This window comes from Artibeus jamaicensis, unplaced genomic scaffold, assembly GCF_021234435.1.
Source record: "Artibeus jamaicensis isolate MK-2021 breed Jamaican fruit bat unplaced genomic scaffold, CSHL_Jam_final contig_3152, whole genome shotgun sequence".
NCBI lineage: Eukaryota > Metazoa > Chordata > Mammalia > Chiroptera > Phyllostomidae > Artibeus > Artibeus jamaicensis.
The window spans coordinates 1,177,955-1,197,162 of NW_026521729.1; the positions used below are offsets into that span (position 1 = coordinate 1,177,955).

The 19,208-nt window shown below is 62.6% G+C and overlaps 1 protein-coding gene across 1 annotated transcript; it reads right to left on the reverse strand.

Annotated features, from left to right (window-relative positions):
• Positions 1–1,117: 1,117 nt before the first annotated feature.
• On the reverse strand, positions 1,118–19,204 carry MMP15 (matrix metallopeptidase 15). Its single transcript, XM_053663203.1, has 10 exons — positions 18,421–19,204; positions 9,417–9,565; positions 8,690–8,815; positions 7,237–7,544; positions 6,762–6,923; positions 5,551–5,804; positions 5,044–5,182; positions 4,331–4,481; positions 4,077–4,192; positions 1,118–3,009 (listed from the first exon to the last, which is right to left on the reverse strand). Exons 1-10 carry the CDS (start codon positions 18,580–18,582, stop codon positions 2,567–2,569), a joined length of 2,010 nt encoding a protein of 669 aa, XP_053519178.1. The 5' UTR covers positions 18,583–19,204; the 3' UTR covers positions 1,118–2,566.
• Between the last annotated feature and the right edge of the window lie 4 nt (positions 19,205–19,208).

The window sequence follows — 19,208 nt, forward strand, 5'->3', positions numbered from 1 at the left end:
TTTCTTGAGGGGCTGACCCCTTTGCCAAGTACCAGTGAGATGAGCCTTTTACCCTCTCCTTTCTCTACCCTGTGCCCCCACACTGCCTGGCGACCTCTGAGCTTCTGGGGGACCCTAAGGTGTCAGCAGAAGGCAGAGCTGGGTGGAAACCCTGTGGCTTCTGCCCCAGGAAAGCTGACAAGATGGTGTCTGCCCTGGACCACCCATTCCTCGGGGTCCTGGCCGTGGGGGGAGCTCTCAGGTTGCTTCCTAGCTTGGTCTTAGAGGCCACCAGGGCTTCCCAGGGCCAAGAACTTCCTACTCTCCTCAGCCAGTTTTCAATACAAAGAGAGGAAAGGGTGGGCTGGGGGGGCCGGGGTGGGGGGCCGTGCAGCTGTGGGGGAGGGCACGGCAGAACAGGTTGAAGGACCCTCTCTGAGGAATGGAGCAGGAATGGCCTGCTCCAAGGTCGGGTAGGACCCCACTACAGCTGCTCACTGCATCCCTGGGGGTGCAGGGGGTACCCAAGAGGACAGACAGCAGCGGCTGGTCTCCAAGGCTTGCCCAGACGGGAGGGACAGCAATGCTTGTCTCCTGGGCGTCATCTGCACCCTGCCCAGAGCGAGCTTCTCTGCTGCCTCAAAGATGAGAGGGCAGACCTGGGGTGCCCCTCACCCTCTGAGCAGAGCACGGGGTGAGGGCAGTGTTGGGAGTGGACAGTGGCCCCGTTTCTCACTCCTCCCTGACCCGGCTGGGTCTTCGGGCAGCTCAGAGCCCCGGGTGGGTGGAGGGCCAGGTGGCCTGGCCTGGTTCTCCTCGCCCCCTCCCTCTGTGTGTGCAGGGCATGCGGAGAGATGGGTTGTCCCCTCTCACCAGGAATGAACGACAAGCATCTTCCCCATTCCTTCCCTGTCCCATCCCAGGTCCCCTGCCTCACCCAGTGGAAGGCAGCTGCCTCTCATCATTACCCCAGTTCCTCCCCTCCCAGGGACCCTGGGGAGGAGCCCACACACACCTGGGAGTGAGGTCTGTTAGGTGTGGGAACAAGCTCCCCAGTCCCAGCTGGGACTGCCCATCACCTGCAGGCCCTCCAGCTGGAAGCCCCAGCCCAAGGCTTCTTACAAAGGAGGCCACGCTCGCCGGCCACACAATTTAATCAGTGCAGATTATTTACAATAAGAAACATACGGGGGTGGACACGGACCTGCCCCGCCCCACCCCTCCTCCGGCTCTCAGGTTTTGTGGACGGAGGGGTGAAAGCAGCTGGCCCGCCCGTGAGAAGCCCCTCCCTCCCTCCGGGACCCTCGGGATTCTGGGGGGCAGACCCACTTGCTCAGGGCTTCAGGGCCGCGGAGGGGACGGAGCCGGCTGTACAGTACCATTTCCCACGGCAGCTCACCTCTGCCTGCTTCGAGGAGGAAGCACCTCTACCCCAGGGCTGAGCCCAGCAGCTGGTGAGTCCTCAGCCTAGAGGGGGCTCCGCTGGCCTCTCTCACTAGTGTCCTGGGGGACCAGGGGCTGGGAGGGAGGAACCCCTGCCCCAAGCCTGGCGCCCGGTGGGTTGTGGGCACCCACACAGATGGGCATACTCTGTGACATTCAGCACCCCAGCCCGGGCACCCATCTGCTCCATCTCCCCAGGAGGCCTGAGGTTGGCGGGGTCCTGAGACCCCTGAGGACAGTGGTGTGGGTGAGAGAAGGCAGGATTAGGCCCAGGGAAGGAGTCCAAGGTGGGTCACACAGCTCAGAGAGGAGAAGGTAGACAGGGGCTGGGGGCCCAGCCTGGGAGGAGGGGCCTTGGCAGACCCCCTTTGGTCCTTGGTAAGGCGGGCCCAGAACCCCTTCTCTAGAGAGAAAAGGAGGCGTGGGCTCAAGGGGTTCGGGGGAGCTGGGGGCTGCTGGCCCCTCGGCTGGCCAGGGGCAGGGAGGGGTCCTTAGGCACAGGGAGCCCAGCTGCTGGGATTGTTAGAGGTTGTTTGGGAAGCAATCGAAACTCAGCACAGACTAACAGCTGGGGTCACCTGCCCCTCTGTCCCTCTGACCTCAGGTGGTCCTGGGCGAACGCTGTTCCTAAGGCAGAGAAAGACAGGTGGGGGGAGACCTGTTAGGCCCCACCTGTCTCCAAAGCCAAGAGAGCGCATGGTTCTAGCCCCGGAGCTCACACTGCGGAGGGCTCAGGGCGGGAAAAACCTTCAACAGCCTGACAACCGCACAGCTGCCTTCCCACGAGGGCCTTCCGACCCTCCACTCTGCTGGCTGGGGCCACAGCTGAGGTGGGTGGGTGGGGACCTGACTCCCTGTCTGGAGCAAAACCCTATTTAGAAGGCTCTAACCCCCCTGCCTTGGGAACTGCCCCTGGTCAGGAAAGTAGAAACCAACGCTCAGTTAGTGTGCAAAAAAAAAAAAATCCAGGGCATAAATAAACACGGAGGCAGGGCTGGCAGGGATGTTGAAGGGCCTGGGGGGCCTCACCCAGGGGCGGAGGGAGCTGTGGAGGGCTCCTCGGGGGGGCCCCAGGAGCCGTCTCGGAACCACCACCAGCGCCGCCAGCCTGGCCCCTAGCACCGTGAGGAGCAGGAGGCGGCGGTCAGACCCACTCCTGCAGAGAGCGCTTGCAGTACAGGAGCATGCGGGGCGTGCCCTTGCGCTGCATCTGCACCAGGGCGTAGGTGAGGCCCAGGATGCACAGGAGCAGCAGCAGTGGCGGCACCAGCACCATCACCATGTTCACCGTCCGAGTCACCTCTTCCATCTGCACCACCACACGGCTGCCCCCGTCCTCGTCTGCCCCTGCCCCAGAGTCCCCCTCCCCAGCATGGCCCTCGTCACCCTCCTGGCTGTCTCCATCCGCCCCGGGCTCTGCACCCCCGTCGGGGTTGAAGGGTGGCCGGGCCACGTCGGGCCATCGGGGTCCCGGCTCTTCGCAGCCCATGAAGTCCCGCAGGATGGACTTGGGGTAGCCGGGCTCCATCCGCAGGCGCTCATTGTCGAACTTCCAGTACTTGGTGCCCTTGTAGAAGTAGGTGTAGGCTGCGGGGGCAAGTGGGCCAGAGCGGTGTCAGCCAGGGACCCCTCCCCGCCACAGGCCCTCTCAGGAGACCAGGGCATGCTGGAGGAGCCCTGGCTTTAGAACACCCTCCTTTTTACTTCCCAAATCTGCCCATTCCCTACTCATAGAAACCAGCCCAGGCTCAGAGAGGGGTGGCATTTGGGTCAAGGGCACCACTAGAAAATACTGTGCTTTGGGCTGGGCTGACAGTGAGGAGGGCTGTGCACGTGGTCGGGGACCCTGCTGCCCTGTCCTGGGGACTGGCTCCACCCCACACGAGCCAGGCCAGTGTCTCGCTCCAGGACGCGCAGCCAGCCGGCAGCAGACCTGGAGCCGAGCCCAACACTGCCTTGGCCTGGCTCTTTGGCCTTGGGCACCTTGCCACATCCCATCAGCCTCAGGAAGGGCCAGGTTTGAATCACGGGGTGCGTCTATGCTCTGCTGATCACGGTGAGACCAGGGCGGCCAGAGGGATGCCATCACACGCAGACGTAGCGTGACCCACCCTAGCACTGGCAAGGCTCACAGGGTCTCCCCTGAGCCTGTGAGCCTGGAACCTAAGAATCAGAGCTATGGCTTCTCTTAAAGTCACCCAAGACGGTGCTGGAGAAATAAAAGCCACAGCTCCCTGTTGCTTGTTATAATGACAAAGATCTGGCTTCCCTTGCAGGGGGTAATTGTGCACCCTGGGAAGACCCTCATCCCATTGCTCTGAGCCAAGCTTGGGCTCGGGGCTCCCTGCAGGCCACCCCTGGTTCCCGGGTGGGACTCCTGACCCCATAGCTTCCTCACTGTGGGACCCAGGGCCCTTTTCCCGAGATCTGTGGTTGAATTTGGCCGGCTATAAAACATGGAGGATAAAACACGGACGGCACAGGGAGGACCAGGGGAGTCACGCTCTAGAAGCTCCCAGCAGCCCAGGGCCCAACACAGCTGTGTCCCCCATACATGCCATCACACTGCCTGATGACCTGGGGCAAGCCCCACCCCTGCGTGCAGGAGGAGCACGGTGAACGGTGGGCAGGCTGGAGGGTGCTGGCTGTGGTACCTGCGTCGTTGCTCAGGAAGGCCCCCCTGGGGGAGACCGGGATCCCCTGCCAGACACTGATGGGCTTGGGGTAGCCAGGGTCTCCACGCTGTGTGTCCTCATTGAAGCGCCAGTACCTGTGACCAGAAGCACCGGGCTGTGGGCCTGCGTAGGCCTGGACTCTGTTCCCCACTGGTGGCGGGTTCTCTCTGGGTAGGCCTGGGAGAAGGGGGACCCGGTCGGGGCCTTGTTCCTTTAGGGAAGGGGGCACTCACCTGTCCTCTTGGAAGAAGAAGGTGTGCCCCGTGGGCTCCCACCAGATAGCCGTGTCGATGCGGTCGTAGGGGATGCCCAGGCCATAGCTGGTCAGTGGCTGTGGGTAGCCGGGCTCCAGGTTCGCTTCTCGGAACAGCCAGTAGCGGTCCCCTGTGGGAGCAGGGGAGGCGGGCGTGAACCGGGGTAGGGCCGAGGGGGTGGGCAGGGAGGGGACCCAGCAATGCTGTTCTGGGCCCACAAATCCACTCACATTCACTGCCACACTCATGACACACAATCACACTCATACCCTTGCACGCAGGACAGGCACTGGCCACCACAACACACGGTGCCACTCCCCCTTGTGGCACACCCACTCTGCACTCTTGGACAACTCTGGCTCACTTGTTTACACACAAGTGTGTCAGCCACTCACCCCTCTACATACACCACACAGTCACATAGGCGCGTGTCTGCACTTCTATGTGAACACCCCGCCCCGACAGTGAGAAAGAAGGATGGGGAGCCTTGCCTGGCCCCTGGTAGCTGCTCCCAGGGCACCCCAGCTCATGGTCCAGGGCTCCCCACTCTTGGCGCGGGCCCCGCCCTGTCCTCAGGGACACAGCTGACCAGGGGCACTGCCCTAATGGAGGCAACTCCCTCTCCCCTCTTCTCCGGGCCCAGCCGGGTCAGAGGTGGGGGCAGCAAGGCCCTCCCACCTACCCCAGCTCACCTTTAAAGAAGACGAAACGCCCATCTTGGCGCTCGTAGGCTGCGCTGATGTCGCTGGGCAGACCGCGCCAGAAATGCCCGATGGGCATGGGGTAGTTGTCCAGGACGCGGTTGTGCCGGACCCGCCAGAACCAGCGGCCCTGAGGAGGGTGTGGGCGTGAGCAGGCAGAGCACGCGCGCTGCCTCGGCCTGGGAGGGGGCCACCTGGGAGCGCCCCTTCCTGGATCAGGGTGGGTCCTGGGGAGGCCACTGAGATCCCAAGGGCAGCGCCAGGGAGACAGCCCTGGGTGGAAGGGGCGGTGGGCGGACCCTGGGGCTCGCTGTGTGACTCCAGGGAAACCCCTCGACCCACAGCCTGGCTGCTTCTCAGTCTAGGGTCTGATGGCTTCCCAGCGGCTGCTCGGTGAGGGAGGGGTGGGGATGGTGAGCAGCCAGGTAGGGGGTGAGGTGGGGGGCACTCTCTTGCTCTGAGTCTGGGCCCAGGGGCTGAGGGGGGCAGGGGCCAGACCTTGAACACGAACATTTCCCCACGCAGCATGGCCACTGTGTCAAAGTCCCCGTCGCAGATGTTGGGGCCGTACTGGTCAGGCCGCTCTGTGGCTCGGGGCTGGACCGGGGGGCCTGGCTTTGGGGGCCTCTCTGGCTTCCCGCCTGGGGGTGGAGGCTGGGGGGGCCTGGGGGGCCGATGGTCTGGCCGGCCTGGCCGCCGGGGCGTCACAGTGGGGAGGGGCTGGGTGGGCTGTGGCTGACCATCTGGGGTGCCTGTAGAGTGGGGGAGGGGGAACAGGAAGTGAGGAGGAAGGCCCAGAACCCAGCCAGGGCTCCAGGGTGCAGGGCCCCAGCCTGCCGAAATGTGTGCCCAGGTGCAGGGCCACCCACCCAGACAGAGGGCCCTGCCTGCACACAGCAGGCCCTTCCCCTCCCCCATCCCACCACACTCTCAGGAGGACCCCCCCCTCTTGACTTTTCACACTGGGCTTAGGTCACTGCGCCCCTGAGCTGCCCCTGTCTCCATTTCCCCTTGGGGACAGTCCCCTCAGGATGCTAGCCTGTTCTACTGGAGGACCCAGGGACACACAGGGGACACACACAGAGAAAAGAGCATGATTTTACAAACTCTGCCAAGTTTCCCCGTGATGACCAGGTTGCTGGGGATACAGGGTCTGTCATGTGCTTAGCAAGGTGGGCGCTGCCAGCCTCAGGGATGGGCTCTGTGTGGGCACTGGGCACAGACCCTGACACCCCAACCTGAACCTCAGGACATCCCCCCTGGAGGATTTCTTGACTGGGGCCCGAGTTGGAGGTGTCACCTGCCTGAGAACCGCTGGCAAGTGACAAACCAACGACACTCGGCAGAGACTCTGGGTCAGGCTTGGGTGGGAGGGGCAGTAGCAGGAATGGGGCTGTGGAACCTGAGGTACCATTAGTCTAACAGTAATGTCACCAAGGCTGGGGACAGAGGGTCAGAGATGGCACCTGGGACCCCCAGGGGGCCCCTGCTGGCTCTAGCCTGGAGCCACTGTGAGGGCTCTGGCTGTAGGTCCTGGGCCGGATGTCCAGCCCCATCTGAGTGATGTGAACAAGTCACAAGTCCTCCTGGGGCCTCAGTGTCTCATCTACAACATGGGACAGCAGGAGCAATTGTGCCTCGTGGGGCTGGGAGTTGCAGGCAGGCGTGCGGTGCAGAGCCAGCCAGCCCAGCCCGTGCCGCCGGCTCACCGTACAGCTGCTGGATGCCCCGGAGGTCATCCTCGGGCAGCTGGAAGTTGTCGGTGTCCATCCACTGGTAGAACGGCGCCATGATGGCGCTGGGGTTGCTCGAGTGCTCCAGCCCCAGCGCGTGGCCCAGCTCGTGCACGGCTACCAGGAAGAGGCTGTTCCCTGCAGCGGGCCAGCAGCACGGTCAGCACCGGCCTGGCCCAGGACCTGGCCGCCCCAGACTGCGGCTGAACCTGCCAGGGAGCCTGCCCTCGCCTCACTCTTAGGGCAGGCTGAGCAGCTCTCCCTTCTGGGCATCCAGCTTCCCCGTCAGACATGGGAGCAACGATCCCTTCTTTTCCCTACCACCCCGTGGAGACAGTGGCACGGGAGCTTGCGGCCAAGTGCAGTGCCGCAGAGAACTGCACCGAGAAGCCCTCCTCTCCTGGCCCTGCAATTCCAGCTCAGCCGCCCCTCCCTCACCAGCTGTTCTCACCATGCATGTCCGTGCTGGAGAAGGTCCAGGGCTCATCTGCATCGAAATGGGTGTCTCCACCCAGACCAGGGCCCGGGAAGTAGGCGTGAGCCAGAAAGCCGCCTGTGCCGTCAAAGGGTGAGCTGTCGCCATGGAAGCCGGAGGCAAAGAGGACCATGATGTCAGCCTCCTTCTGCCTCCGCAGCCTGATGTCCTGGTAGGGCACCTCCTGGAAGACCAGGGGCGTGGCCTGCTCCCACACTCGGAAGGCCCTGCGCACCGCCTCCAGCGAGTGGTACCAGCCCAGCTTCTCCGTGTAGTTCTGGATGCTGCAGGTGGGTGGGGAGACATGCGAGTGAACCCAGGGCCTGGGGCTACTGTCCACCGTTGGCACCCCCTGGGCTGGAGGCTGAGACACAGGGTACCAAGGAACTTGCGTAAGGTCTGAGCTGGCTCACTGACAATGCTTGATTGTATCAACCATTAGTTTACTTGGAGGTGAATTTAGAAAAGAGAACTAAATATTAAAACCAGGAGCTCATTAGAATATCACCAAACAAGGTTGCCTTGTGCCAAACAAGTCTTTTTTCAGTAAATAAATGTTACATAAATAAAAGGACAAGGGGTATGTAGCTCAAAGACCTAGAAGGGGAGGGGAAAATGATGACATTTAGGGAACACAGGGCTAGAGGTTCTGAATACTGGGTTCCAGGGCCAGGCTGACTTGAGTTCAAGGCTGGGCTCTAACATTATTTGTGTGGCCTTGGGCCAGGGAGTTAGTCTCTGAATTTGAGATTTTTCACCTGCTACATGGGAAAAGGCGGGTCATGCTTTCATCATGGCCCCGTGAGGAGGCCCGCTGTTGCCCATGTACATCAGAGGGTGCGTGTGTGGGCTGGACAGGCCTCCAGTAAAGCTGGCCGGGCCATCAGTTCACTCTGGGTCTCAGAGGCCGTGGGAGCTACTCTGCCTTGGGAGACGGAGCTCGGGTGGGGCCCTGGTCAGACAGACACAGGAAGAGGAGCCCTTGGGGACTGCCACATGCTCGGGACTGGGGGGGTTTCTTTCCCTAGGACGCAGCCTGCCCGCCTGAGAGACGCCTGGGTTTGGGGCCCCCACCCTCCCTCGGTCTCAGACGCCAGAAACCCCACACCCTGCACTGTGGAGACCCCCAAACTGACCGGTGCAGGAACCCATCTGGGCTGGTGAGGGTGGTGGGGGAGGGAGGGAAGGGAAGGAGAGAACAGAAGCAGCTCTAAAGGGCCTGATCTTCTCTGGAGGTAGACACCCCAGGGTGTGCAGCCGGAGTCAGCAGGGGGTTCGGAGTGGGTCTGGACCGTCTACACTGTGGCCCTGGGGGGGCCACTGGGAAAGGAAGTCTTCCAGACGAGTCCACTGGGGAGCCCGAGGTCTCAGACCAGGTGGTGCGGAGGCCGCTGGGAGAAATGCCGTCCTGGGAAGCCGGGGTCCCTACCTGAAGGTCAGGTGGGGGTTGTTCCACTTCCTGCCGGTGAGGGCATAGCGCTTCCGCCGCCGCAGATTGGCTTTCACACGCACCCCGAACTGATCTGGCACCCCGCAGCGAGGCCGCTTCATCCACCTGGGTCATGAGCGTGAAGGGGTGAGCTCAGAGCCTCCTCCAGGCAGCCCACCTCCTTCCGCCCCCTTGCCGCTGGCCTTCAGCAGCTTCTCAGAGTGGAGGATGAGCTAAGTTTCGATTTCCTCATCAGGAACAAGGGCACAGCGACCTTGTACGGGAAGACTGGATGCTCAGCAGAGCCACCCAGGAAGGGGACAGTTACTCCTGTGGCCTCCTGTCCTTGATATGTGATGCTCTATGCATGCTCATCAAGGATGTGGCTTTTGGTTACATCACTTCTTCCAGAGCAAGGCCTACATAGGCTGGCCATCCCACCCAGGACAGGTGTGCTGCATCCCCGCAGCCCATTCCTGTGGCAGAAGCCACCAATCAAGCCTGTGTCCCTTGTGGCCGAGCTGGGACTCGGCCTCAGCAGCTTTCTCAGCACCAGGCTTGAGGCAGCTACTTCCAACAAATCAGAGCTCGTGCAGAGGATCAGATTGCTTGTCTCTTATCTAGACCTCTCTTTTCTGGTAACTCCACGCGCCAAGGCCTATGAGAGCAGGATGGAAGGGGAGCGGAGGCCAGTGGGGTCTGAGAAAGGTCCGACAGAGAGACTCACGCCTTGGTCTCTTCGTCCAGCACGCCGGTGACTGGGATCCCGTAAAAGCGCTGCATCTCAGCGAGGGCCGAGGCCAGGATCTGGGCGGAGCGCATGGTGGACATGTGGCGGCTGGGCTGGGGCAGGTAGCCGTAGAGCCGCAGCCAGTTCTACGAAGGAGAGACCACACTGGTCAGCAGGTCCTGGCGCGGCCAGCGCTCTCAACACACAGCCCGCATCAGGCGCCTGCCCAGTACCACCCCCCTGCGACAGGCCCTTACAAGTCTGGTCTGGTCTCCAGGCTTCTCCTCTCAGAGGAAAAGCCAATTTTTACAGGAGCTCTTGGGCCCTTGCTACCTGACCCCACCTCAGCTCTCAGACCTCACTCCTCCCACCCAGCCGCCTCCTGCCAACACTCCTGCCTCAGGCCCTTTGCACGTGCTGCTCCCACTCAGGTGTATGCATGGCTTGTACCCCCAGGTCTCTGCTTCAACTTCACCGTACTGGAAGATGTTCTCTGACAACACTACGTAAAAGGAGACCCCCCACCTGCTGCCCCCTGCACCCCCTCTCCTTCCTTACAGTTATCACTACCTGACATACCTTACATTTCGCTGAGATGTTTATCATCTGTCTCCCCCCCTAGGATGGAAGCAGGAGGGATCCCCATTGAGCCACACTAAGGAAGAGGACTCTGACCTGCCCACCTCATGCCCCCAAGGCCACGAGAGCATGGTGACTACTGTGACAGGTCGGCACAGAGGCCAGGGACTTCTGTGGGCTTTGGCCCCATGGAACTATGTCCTTTGCACCTTTGCTGCCCCACCCTGGGTCCCTGGGCGCCCCCTGGAGTGACGGGACCTGAAGGCCTGTTCTCTGAGAGGCCCTGGAAGGTAACAGCTACGCTTCAAGGACCCACAAGGTAAGATGGTGACGGAACATGGTGGCTGCTCTGGGCTGACAGCCACGTGCCAGCTGTCCAGGGCCGCACCCACATCTGTCTGCCACCAGTGTCACAGCCAGCTCTGTAGGTACTTGCTCCCTCAGTGCCATCTGTCAGCCCTGGCACCGAGCCAGGCCCCTGGTATGGAGGGGCTCCAGCACCCCCAGCTTAGCAGCGCCCAGACTGCTGCTGGCGGGAGCGGCTGCTGAGCCCGAGGAAATGGACACTGAGCTGCAGGGCCTTTCAGGGCCAGGGAAACAGCCACGAGCAAGGAGGCAGAGCCACAGAGATGGTGACAGGCAGGGCTAAGGACGGATCCAGCCACGCCACTTCCGAGGTGTGGCTCTGTTATACGATGACCTGCCCCACAGCATGGGTTTCTGTGAGGACGAAATAGGGACGTCCACACTCATGCTTACTTTGTGCGGGGCAGGGAAATGTGCCCAGTAAATGTATCATTAGTGACAGAGGCCAGGGGTTGTCTAGTCCCTGGAGCAGCAGACTTTTGCCTCTACCAAAAGGATGGAAGGTTCCAGGCTCCGCCGGGGCCTCAGAGCTGTGCAGCCTCAGAGGAGGGCAGGACAGCTAGGGGAGGCAGGTAGCCCCACGGCCAGCCCTGCTCAGCCCCCTGGCCCAGGGCACCTTCCCTCCGCGCCTGCTTTTCCCAAGTGCGAGAAGGCTTTCCTGAAGTTCCTGTGTGTGTGTGTGGGGGGGGGACGCCCACCACCCTGAGTGGACGTGGTTTTTCTGAAGAAGGCTGGAGAGATCTAGAAGGCGAGGCATGACTGTCGCCAGCTCATGCGGGGAGAGGGATCCAGCCGGAGGAGGTGGGGCTGCCTACTGACAGATGAGGGCATCGCTGATTTGCATAAGGTAAAAATATCTCAGGGAGCTCAATCACAGGCCACCACAGGGCTGATTAGCAGTGTCTGCAGAGTGACAGGAGAAGGGCAGGGAGGCTGCGGCTCAGGCTGGGGCCCAGGGGAGGGCCGGGCCTGGCTGCAGAAAAGAGCCCCAGAGCCCGGCAGAGGACACGGGGCCCTTTAATTCTGGGGACAGTTCGGGGAGCCTGTGGACCCTCCTTTACACAGAGGAGGACCCTCTTGAGTCTCAGGGAAGCTGAGAGCTTCCATCTCAGTCCCAGTCAGGCCTTGGAACCCCAGCACCCTGGTGACAAGTGCTTCCTGGCCACTGCCAGGGTGCGAGGCAGGAGCTGGGGACAGGCGGCACCGCACAGGTTGCGTGAGCAGCAGCACCGTCCTGGCCCAGGGCAGCCGAGCCTCTGAATGGTAGGGCCAACAGGGTGACAGAACCAGCTGGAGCTCGGGCTGGCCACCCGCAGTGGGCTCTGGACTCTTGTTCTCCACAGTGTCCAGGAGGGAGCTTCTTGAGCCCTCCTGCTGTGCTAAGTACAAAGAGCCTGGGAGATGAGCTCTCGGAGGGGAAAAGACACCATGGGGTGAGTGCCCAGGTGCACTGCAGGGGCTGTGCCTCCCGGTGAGGAGGGGCTGCGTGCACCTGAAGCCCTGGCTTCCCGAGGGGCTCTGCTGCCCTGGGCCTAAAGTGGGAAGCGATTTCCAAGTTCAGCTCGGGGGAGGGGCTGTGTTCAAGGTCCAACCACTCCTGCTGGTGACCGACTGTGAAGTCCGTCCCTTGTCCAAGGGCCCTCCTTTCCCTCCCTCTCACCTAGTCTCATGGGTGGAGTGCCAGGAAGGTGAAACTTTGTTTCTTGGTCGGAGAAATTGAGGCTGGAGGAGGTCAGTGAGCAGCAGAGTAGGGGGACCTCCTCTGCTAGAGCCGCTGTCCAGTGAGAGACAGGGAGGGTTCTGAGGAGGGCTGGGCGGGGGGCTAGAGCCCTGCCTATTTGCAACCCACCCTGTAGGCTTCGCCCACCCTGGCTCTTTCTGCCGTTTCTCTCTTCAACCATAAGTACATCTAGATGCTTCAGGTGAGTGGCCAGCTCCAGGCAAGGAGATCGGGGGGCTCAGGAGTCTGAGAGGGGAGACCCTGGCCCCCCACCCCGGGACTTGGGAGAGGCCATGAATGGCGCAGCCAGGGGCCGAGAATCTGCTGTGGGCCTGGCTATCCACTCGTCATGGCATTCGATGCTCACATGCACCCCATTCCCGTTATGCAAACAGCAAGGTTCAGAGAGGGTGAGTGGCCTACCCAGGGCCGCACAGCCGACGTGGCCAGAACTGGAGCCCAGAGCAGTGCTACAGACCCGGCTGTTTGTGAAGTAGCACCAGCTCCTCGGCCTGAGCTACAGACACTGGGCTCCGGACCTTCTCAGGAACAGTGCCCAGCACAGCACTGGGGGAGGCGTCTAATCCACCCCACACTCCCCATCTCCGGCTGGTCTAGGCGCTGGGCCCCATCGGCAGGGCCGCCCCCTGCCCAGGCTGGCGAGACAATGCCGAGGCAGACCCGCAGGGAGGGTGTGTCTGAGAAAGAGCTCCCAGACGGATCGATACTGTGCATTAAGCACGGCCAGCCATGGGGGCAGGGGGCGAGGGCGGCTGCTGTCACTGCAGCCAGCTCCTCCAGCCACCTCCTCCCACCCACCCTATCAGCCCCTGAGCGATAAGACAATCTGCTGGGCTCTGCTTTGCTTCTGTCACCCACGGCCCTCTGTGCCGTCCAAGCAGACCCTGGCAGCGTGGCCCAGACAGGCACAAAGGGCGTCTTGTCAGGCCTACTGCTGATGAACAGACCTTTCAGGACACTGCAAGGCCCACACTGTGCCCGCCTCCCCACCCGGTGTCGCGGTCTGAGGGCCCTTGGGGGCAGGCCAAGGCCATGACAGGCACAGAGTGGGAGTGAACAGGATGATGAGCCAGGGGGAGCCACAGACACTGCCAAGGCAGGGTGTGCACCCCTGCCCCGTATAGGGGGTCTGAGCCAGGAGCCCCTGAGAGGCCTTAGACTCCGCCAATCTCGGGCTGGAAGGGACCTCAAATCCACCAATTCCAGCTACTTCACAGAAGCCTCCATGGACCACAACTGGGCCAGGGACCCATCAGGCCTGCACCCTCGCAGAGACGGGGCTCACTGCCACTGAGGTGGCCCACCCCACCTCCGGGCAGCCATGACTGCTAGCTCTCTTTCAGGCTGAGCAGAAATCACCTGTCAGGGACATCCGCCCCTTGGTCCTGCCTGCCTGTCCTGTCCTAAGAACGGGCCTTCAAGTGGTGGGAGAGGCCCCAAACGATGTCTCTGAGCCCCCGACCATTCCCCTCTGCAAACTGGGGTCAAAACTGTCCCTCCACAGCGGCTGCTCAGGGATGGCAGCACAGGCCACACCGTTCAACCCCAAGGCCAGGGAGGAAAGGGGGCACGAGACCAGGCCACCTGCCCAGACTCAAGCAGTTCTGGAACTGGTCTTCCGGAAGGAAAAGCTGCTGGTGAGGTGGTAGACAGCCTGTGTTCCTGCCACCTCTTTACCTGGTGGTCTCCCAGCTGCCTAGCCCGCCTTAACCTGGAGGGCAGAGCAGTGGGGTCCTGTGGCAGGTGGGTGGGCAAGGCAGGTGGAAAGAGCCCTGTTTGCCAGTGATTTCGGCTGCCTGGGGTTTCACCTGGAAACCCCTGCAGGTATTGTCTCCTACATGGGGCTGTCCACAGGGTGGAGCGTGGGTGGCTGGATGGCTGCAGGGGAGGGCTCCAGGTTCACCCAGCCCTGCCCTCACCATCTCCTTCCCACCTGGCTTGGGCCCAGCGGGCTCCTGCCTGGGCAGCTCCATGAGATGGCACACTGGGCTCCGACCTGCAGCCTCCAACCCAGCACGGGGCTGGGGGCCCAGGCTCCAAGCCAGGCTGACTAGGCTCAGACCCAAGCTTTGCTACCCCCGGCTGCAGAACCTGGGGTAACGTCTCTTAGCTCAGTCTCAGTTTCCCCTTCTGTACAACAGGGGTAACAAGAGCCCCCACAATTAAGAGAGCCCGCACCGGGATCAGTGTGAAAGCACTTGCAAACATGTTGAAGGTGGTCAAACAGCACCGGATCCCATGGGGCCACAGCACACGGCAGCCAGCATTTTACATACAGGCACAGAACCTCCCCAGCAACTCTATCCGGTCGATGCTATTATTAGCCCCACTTTGCAGACAGGGGAACTGAGGCTCAGACAGGTTCCACAACTGCTTTGCCCAACGGCAAATGCCGTTTGCTCCTAACAGTCTGTGTTTTGCCATCATTCTTCAAGCACTTCCTACACACCAGGTACCCTACCCTCAAGTGCTGGATGGGAAATGAAACCGGGCTCTCACTCCTCTGGGGTGACAGTCATTCCTGGGAGGCCAGGGTGGTGCCCAGGGCTAAGGGCCAGCTGGGGGAGCTGATCCAGCCCCTTGGCCTCCAGGAGCTGTGGCTCCGGCAGCTTGACCACCTGATGTGGCAGCGGGATGTGGGGGATCCCCAAGGCTGGTGAATGGCTGGGACCCAGGTCCTCATTGGTGTCAGATACTGGATGTTGAGCTGGGTCTTCCTGCTGTCTCCTTACGGGGAATGAGAGCTGCACGAGGTGTCCCTCCTCATCTCTCTGACCCACAGCCAGCTGGCAAACCTCTGCTGCTCTTGCTGGGGGCTGCGGATCCTGTGCCCCCTCCCCAAAGGGTCCAGGTGCCCCTGCAACCAGTGTCTTTCTGGGGAGTGGCCTCATATGAGCTTCTGTGGCCAGAAGGCACCTGTTGTGGGCTGCAGGCCTGCAGTTTTCAGCCACCTTCAGGGCCCCAGGTTTCACGTTCACCCGTGTGGTCCTCTCAGGGCCTTCTCTGAGCTGGAGGAAGATCCTAGCTGAGAGCCCCTGGTCCCTCGCTGCTTCTGCTGATGCAGAGAATGTATCTCCTGAGTCAGGCTTGGCCCCTGCCCGAGTGGCTGGCTGTGTGAGCCACATAAATCTTGGGACGATACTGAAGATGCCAACTATCTTAGTCCATTTGGGCTGTTGTAACAAAAATACCGTAAGCTGGGTGGCTTATAACAACAAGTATTTATTTCTCACAGATCTAGAGGCTGGAAGTCCAAGATCAGGGTGCCTGCGTGGTCAGGTTGTGGTCAAGGCCCTCCTCCTGGTTGCAGACTGCCAGCTTCTCACTGTGTCCTCCCATGGTGGAAAGGGCAGGGAGCTTTCTCAGGCAGCTTCTTTGGGGTGGGGGACCTGGGTGTGCTTCTAGGTTGTTTCCTTCCCACCCACTCTGGGTGGGACAGAGTGAGGCGTTTTCGCCCAAAGGTTGGAGTGGGTGGGTTGGACAGACATGCTGTTCGGACAAGGAGTGAGCAACTGCCAGGAGGCAGCTGACTGACAAGACCCCAAGGCAGCCCCAACATCAGGGACCTAGCAACAGGCTGGGCGTGGAGCCTCTGGGGGAGGGGTACCCAGCCTGGAAGGGTTGAAAGACACTGGAGCCTGGGGCTGTGGCTCACTAGTGTTCAAAATCAGCGTTCGAGCTGACCCCCTTCCCACCTTTTGCTCACCCTGCTCAGCCGCCAGGTTGGGACAAGGGAGGTATGCGGGAGTCAGTTCAGGGAAGGTGAGTGTCTGTCCATTAGAGGCAGCCACACCACACCTGTGTACTCTGGCAGCCAGAGTCACCTGTATGGGGCTGGCTGAGGGTAGGCCTGGGGAGAGTGGAGGGTAAGAAGAGACCATAGCTTCTCTGGTGAAAACCAAAGGTGCTTAAGCGGGCTAGGTGCTGCAGCCAGCAAGACCAGGACAGATCTGACGGGGCGCCTGGACCCCCAGGCAGGGGAGGCCAGGAGCCATGGCAGACACCTGTCAGGTGAGGCCTGCCTCTATGCAAGGGAGTGGGCTGCAGCCCTGAACAGCTGGGGCCTGGGGCTGGACATCTAAGGGAGAGAGGGGTCAGGGCAGAGTAGCTCCGCAGTGGCTTCTTCAAGAAAGACCGCCTTTTCCAGGCAAGGGCTTGCCAGGGCGCAGGTGTCTGCCAGCTCCTAGCGCTGCTGTCGTCTAATGAAATTCCAGCGGGTTCTGCCCTGGGAGGGACAGGGCCGGCCTTGGCTCAGGTACCAGGATGCTCGGAGAAGGGCCCAGCCACCACCTACCCTGAAGTCTGCAGCTGTGGGGATTCTGGGGTGAGGACCAGAGCCCCCCTGCCCCTGGAAGTGGGTGGGGAGGGGGGGCTCTGGACACAGGCTACAGGCCAGGCCCAGGAGTCTCGGAGGCTGGTCCTTACAGGAGCTGGACCTGGGGACAATGGTCCCACAGCCTCCTGGCAAATGCACTGGCTGCTGAAGCCATTCAACTCTTCGGGCCTCGATCTGGCCAGGCTTGACAAAAGTCTGAGGAACAGTCTGTACCCCAAAGCCAATGCTAGGAACAGGGGTGTCTTTAGCCCTCTATTTACCTTGGTTTACAACATTCAAGAATCCCCTAAACCTTCCAGTCTCTTCCAGCAACTGCCCGACCCAGATTTTCCCCCAGGAGAGGGCATGTAGGTCACTCTCGGAATCCCCAGCTAGTAGTGCCACCACAGGCTTAGGGTCGTGGTCTCTGACCCCAGTGTGGCCCTGGGAGAGGAGAGGGCAATGGAGAAGCAGCAGCAAAGGGAAGAGAGGATGAAGCCCTGCAGACCACAGGTCCCAACGCCCCAGCTCCTGGCCATCTAAGATGACAATTCATAATGCATGGCTACCCAGTTCCAGCTTGGTCCGTAAGTGCTTCCTGCGCGGAGATGCCATTCCTACACATTAGGAACTGCTCAAGGGTGGGTCTGTGACTGGCAGTTCTTTGGTCCTCCACTCCAGAGAGTGGCAGGTGGGTCCGGACGCTCTTCACCAGTACCTGGATCACAGGCTGCGGGGCACTCCCCACCACCAGAAGCCCCCTGCTTGCCTGTCAGTATGAAAGAGGAGGAGGCAGCTGGCCTGGGCATGGGCTGGGCTCCTACCCCACCTTCTGCCAGGACCTGGCTCCCCACAGTTCTCCCTTGGCCTGGCCAAGGAGGGAGGGAAGAGCAGGTGGGGAACTGGCTGAGAGGTGTAACTTGAGCCGGGAGGAATTCCCTGCCCTTCCTCCAAGCTTTTATTAAAGTAGGGCGGGGAAGGGCAGGCTTCCATTGGAAAAATCTCCCAGGCAGCAGGGGGGGAGGTGGGGAAGCCACTGGGGGCTGGGAGGGAGCATCGGCCCAAATGCAAATACACACCGTGAGCAGGCCCGCAGCCCGGCACGGGGAGGCTGCAGCCCAGCCCAAGGGCACCAAGGCCTGAGCCTACCCTGGCCGGCACCGAGGCCCGAGGCGGTCTTCCCCAACCCCCGCCCCCGCCCCCTCTTCTCTCCTAGAACGGGCAAGGAGCGGGGTCTTAGAAGTTGGGAAAGAGTAGACACCGCTTTGGAGTAACGGAGCTGGTGCTCTCACCGCCCCTGCTCGGAAGACTCCATGGTGCCGGGGGCACTGGCTAGACCCAGCTCTGTGCCAGGAGGCCATGCCCGATCACCCAAGCGACAGACCCACAGAGGGGGCCCCACAGGGACATCATGAGGGCTCCCGGTGAAAAAATGTGCGGAGTGTGTCCCCTGTGCACCGGGCCTCGGCGCAGAAGCTCTTACGAGGAGACCGAGTCTCTCTTGGACCCCTCCTGGCCGGGGCGCGGCTTCCGTGCAAGAGCCCAAGAAAGTCACCAGAGCTCCCCTGTGACCCGAGTCTATGTCGGAGGGTCGCACCCCTTCCCCCTATCCCGTCCCGCCGCGCGTGGCTCAGGGTCACCCAGACCAGGTGTTGCCTAGGCAGGGGAGCTGCCTGCTCAGGTCGTGGTTCCTCCAGGGCAGCCCCCACCCCGCTCGTAAAGAATGTCACAGCGCCCGCAGGGCTCTCGAGGAATCGGCCGCCCGGCGGGAGCTCGGGCGGATCAGTGCCTAGGTCAGGGCTACAGGGACAGAGAGTGGGCGCCAGCCCTACGCCTTCCGCGGTTTGGCAAGGGGGAGAGCTGGCGAAGGGCAGCCTGCCTGGCCCCTCTCACCGGCCCCCCCCTCCCCTAGCGCAGGGGGGCTCGTCTCCGCGTCCTCCACCTCCTGCCTCGGGCTGCAGACGTGTCTCCTTCCCCAGTCCCCCAGGCGAGGTCCTTACCTCGGCATTGACTTCTGCGTCCCCCGCCGCTGCGCCGCGGCCCAGGCAGCCCAGAAGCAGCAGGAACAGCGGCAGCACTCGCGGCCGCGCCGCCGCCTCCCGGTCGCCGAGGAGGCTGCCTGCCCAGGACGGCCGTCCGGGTGCGCTCGGTTCGCTGACCATGCTCTCGGCGCCCAGCGGGGTCCGGAGCGCCGCAGGCGGGGCTCCCGGGCTCGCCGGCGCTGGGTCCCCGCACGAGGCTTGGAAACTTGCGACGCTCCCTGGCTCCCCGCCCGGCGGGCGTGCGGCAGACCTCCCGGTCTCTGTCCCCGCCGGAGCCGCTTAGGTCCCCTCGGCAAATTCCCACGCCCGAGGAGAAGCGGGCAGGGGAGGTTCGGTCACGCGGAACCGGCCCACGGGAGAGAGGGCCGGCCGGAGCCGCCGGCTGCCGGGTCCCGCAGCCTGGGCGCCCGGGGCCCGGCTCCCGAGAGCAAGCGCAACTCCTGAGCCTTTGTCTGGCTCAGCGCTCCGGCCGCCCGGTCCCGCGGCGCCCCCTGCGCGCCCAGCTCCCTCTGTCCATGCCCGGGGCCGGGCGCTGCCCTGAGCGCGCGCCTCCCGCCCGGGGACTCTGCTCGCCCCGCGCCCAACCGGGCCCGGGTCCCCGCGCAGTCCCGGGAGGAGGCGCAGGGAGCCGGTCAGAGCGAGCGAGCGAGCGAGCGAGCGAGCCAGGGAGCCGGCGCCCGTCGTCCCCAGCGAGTTCAGCGCAGCTCCGGGCGCTCCCAGCCCTCCGCCCGCGCCGCAGTCGCCGC

Excerpts from the sequence above, each read along its gene's own strand:
- MMP15 (XM_053663203.1), bottom strand. The coding sequence starts at position 18,582 with ATGGTCAGCGAACCGAGCGCACCCGGACGGCCGTCCTGGGCAGGCAGC. Across the intron at positions 9,566-18,420 it reads ACGCAGAAGTCAATGCCGAG|AACTGGCTGCGGCTCTACGG; the intron begins GTAAGGACCTCG and ends TCTCCTTCGTAG. Across the intron at positions 4,193-4,330 it reads TTCTTCTTCCAAGAGGACAG|GTACTGGCGCTTCAATGAGG; the intron begins GTGAGTGCCCCC and ends TTCTGGTCACAG.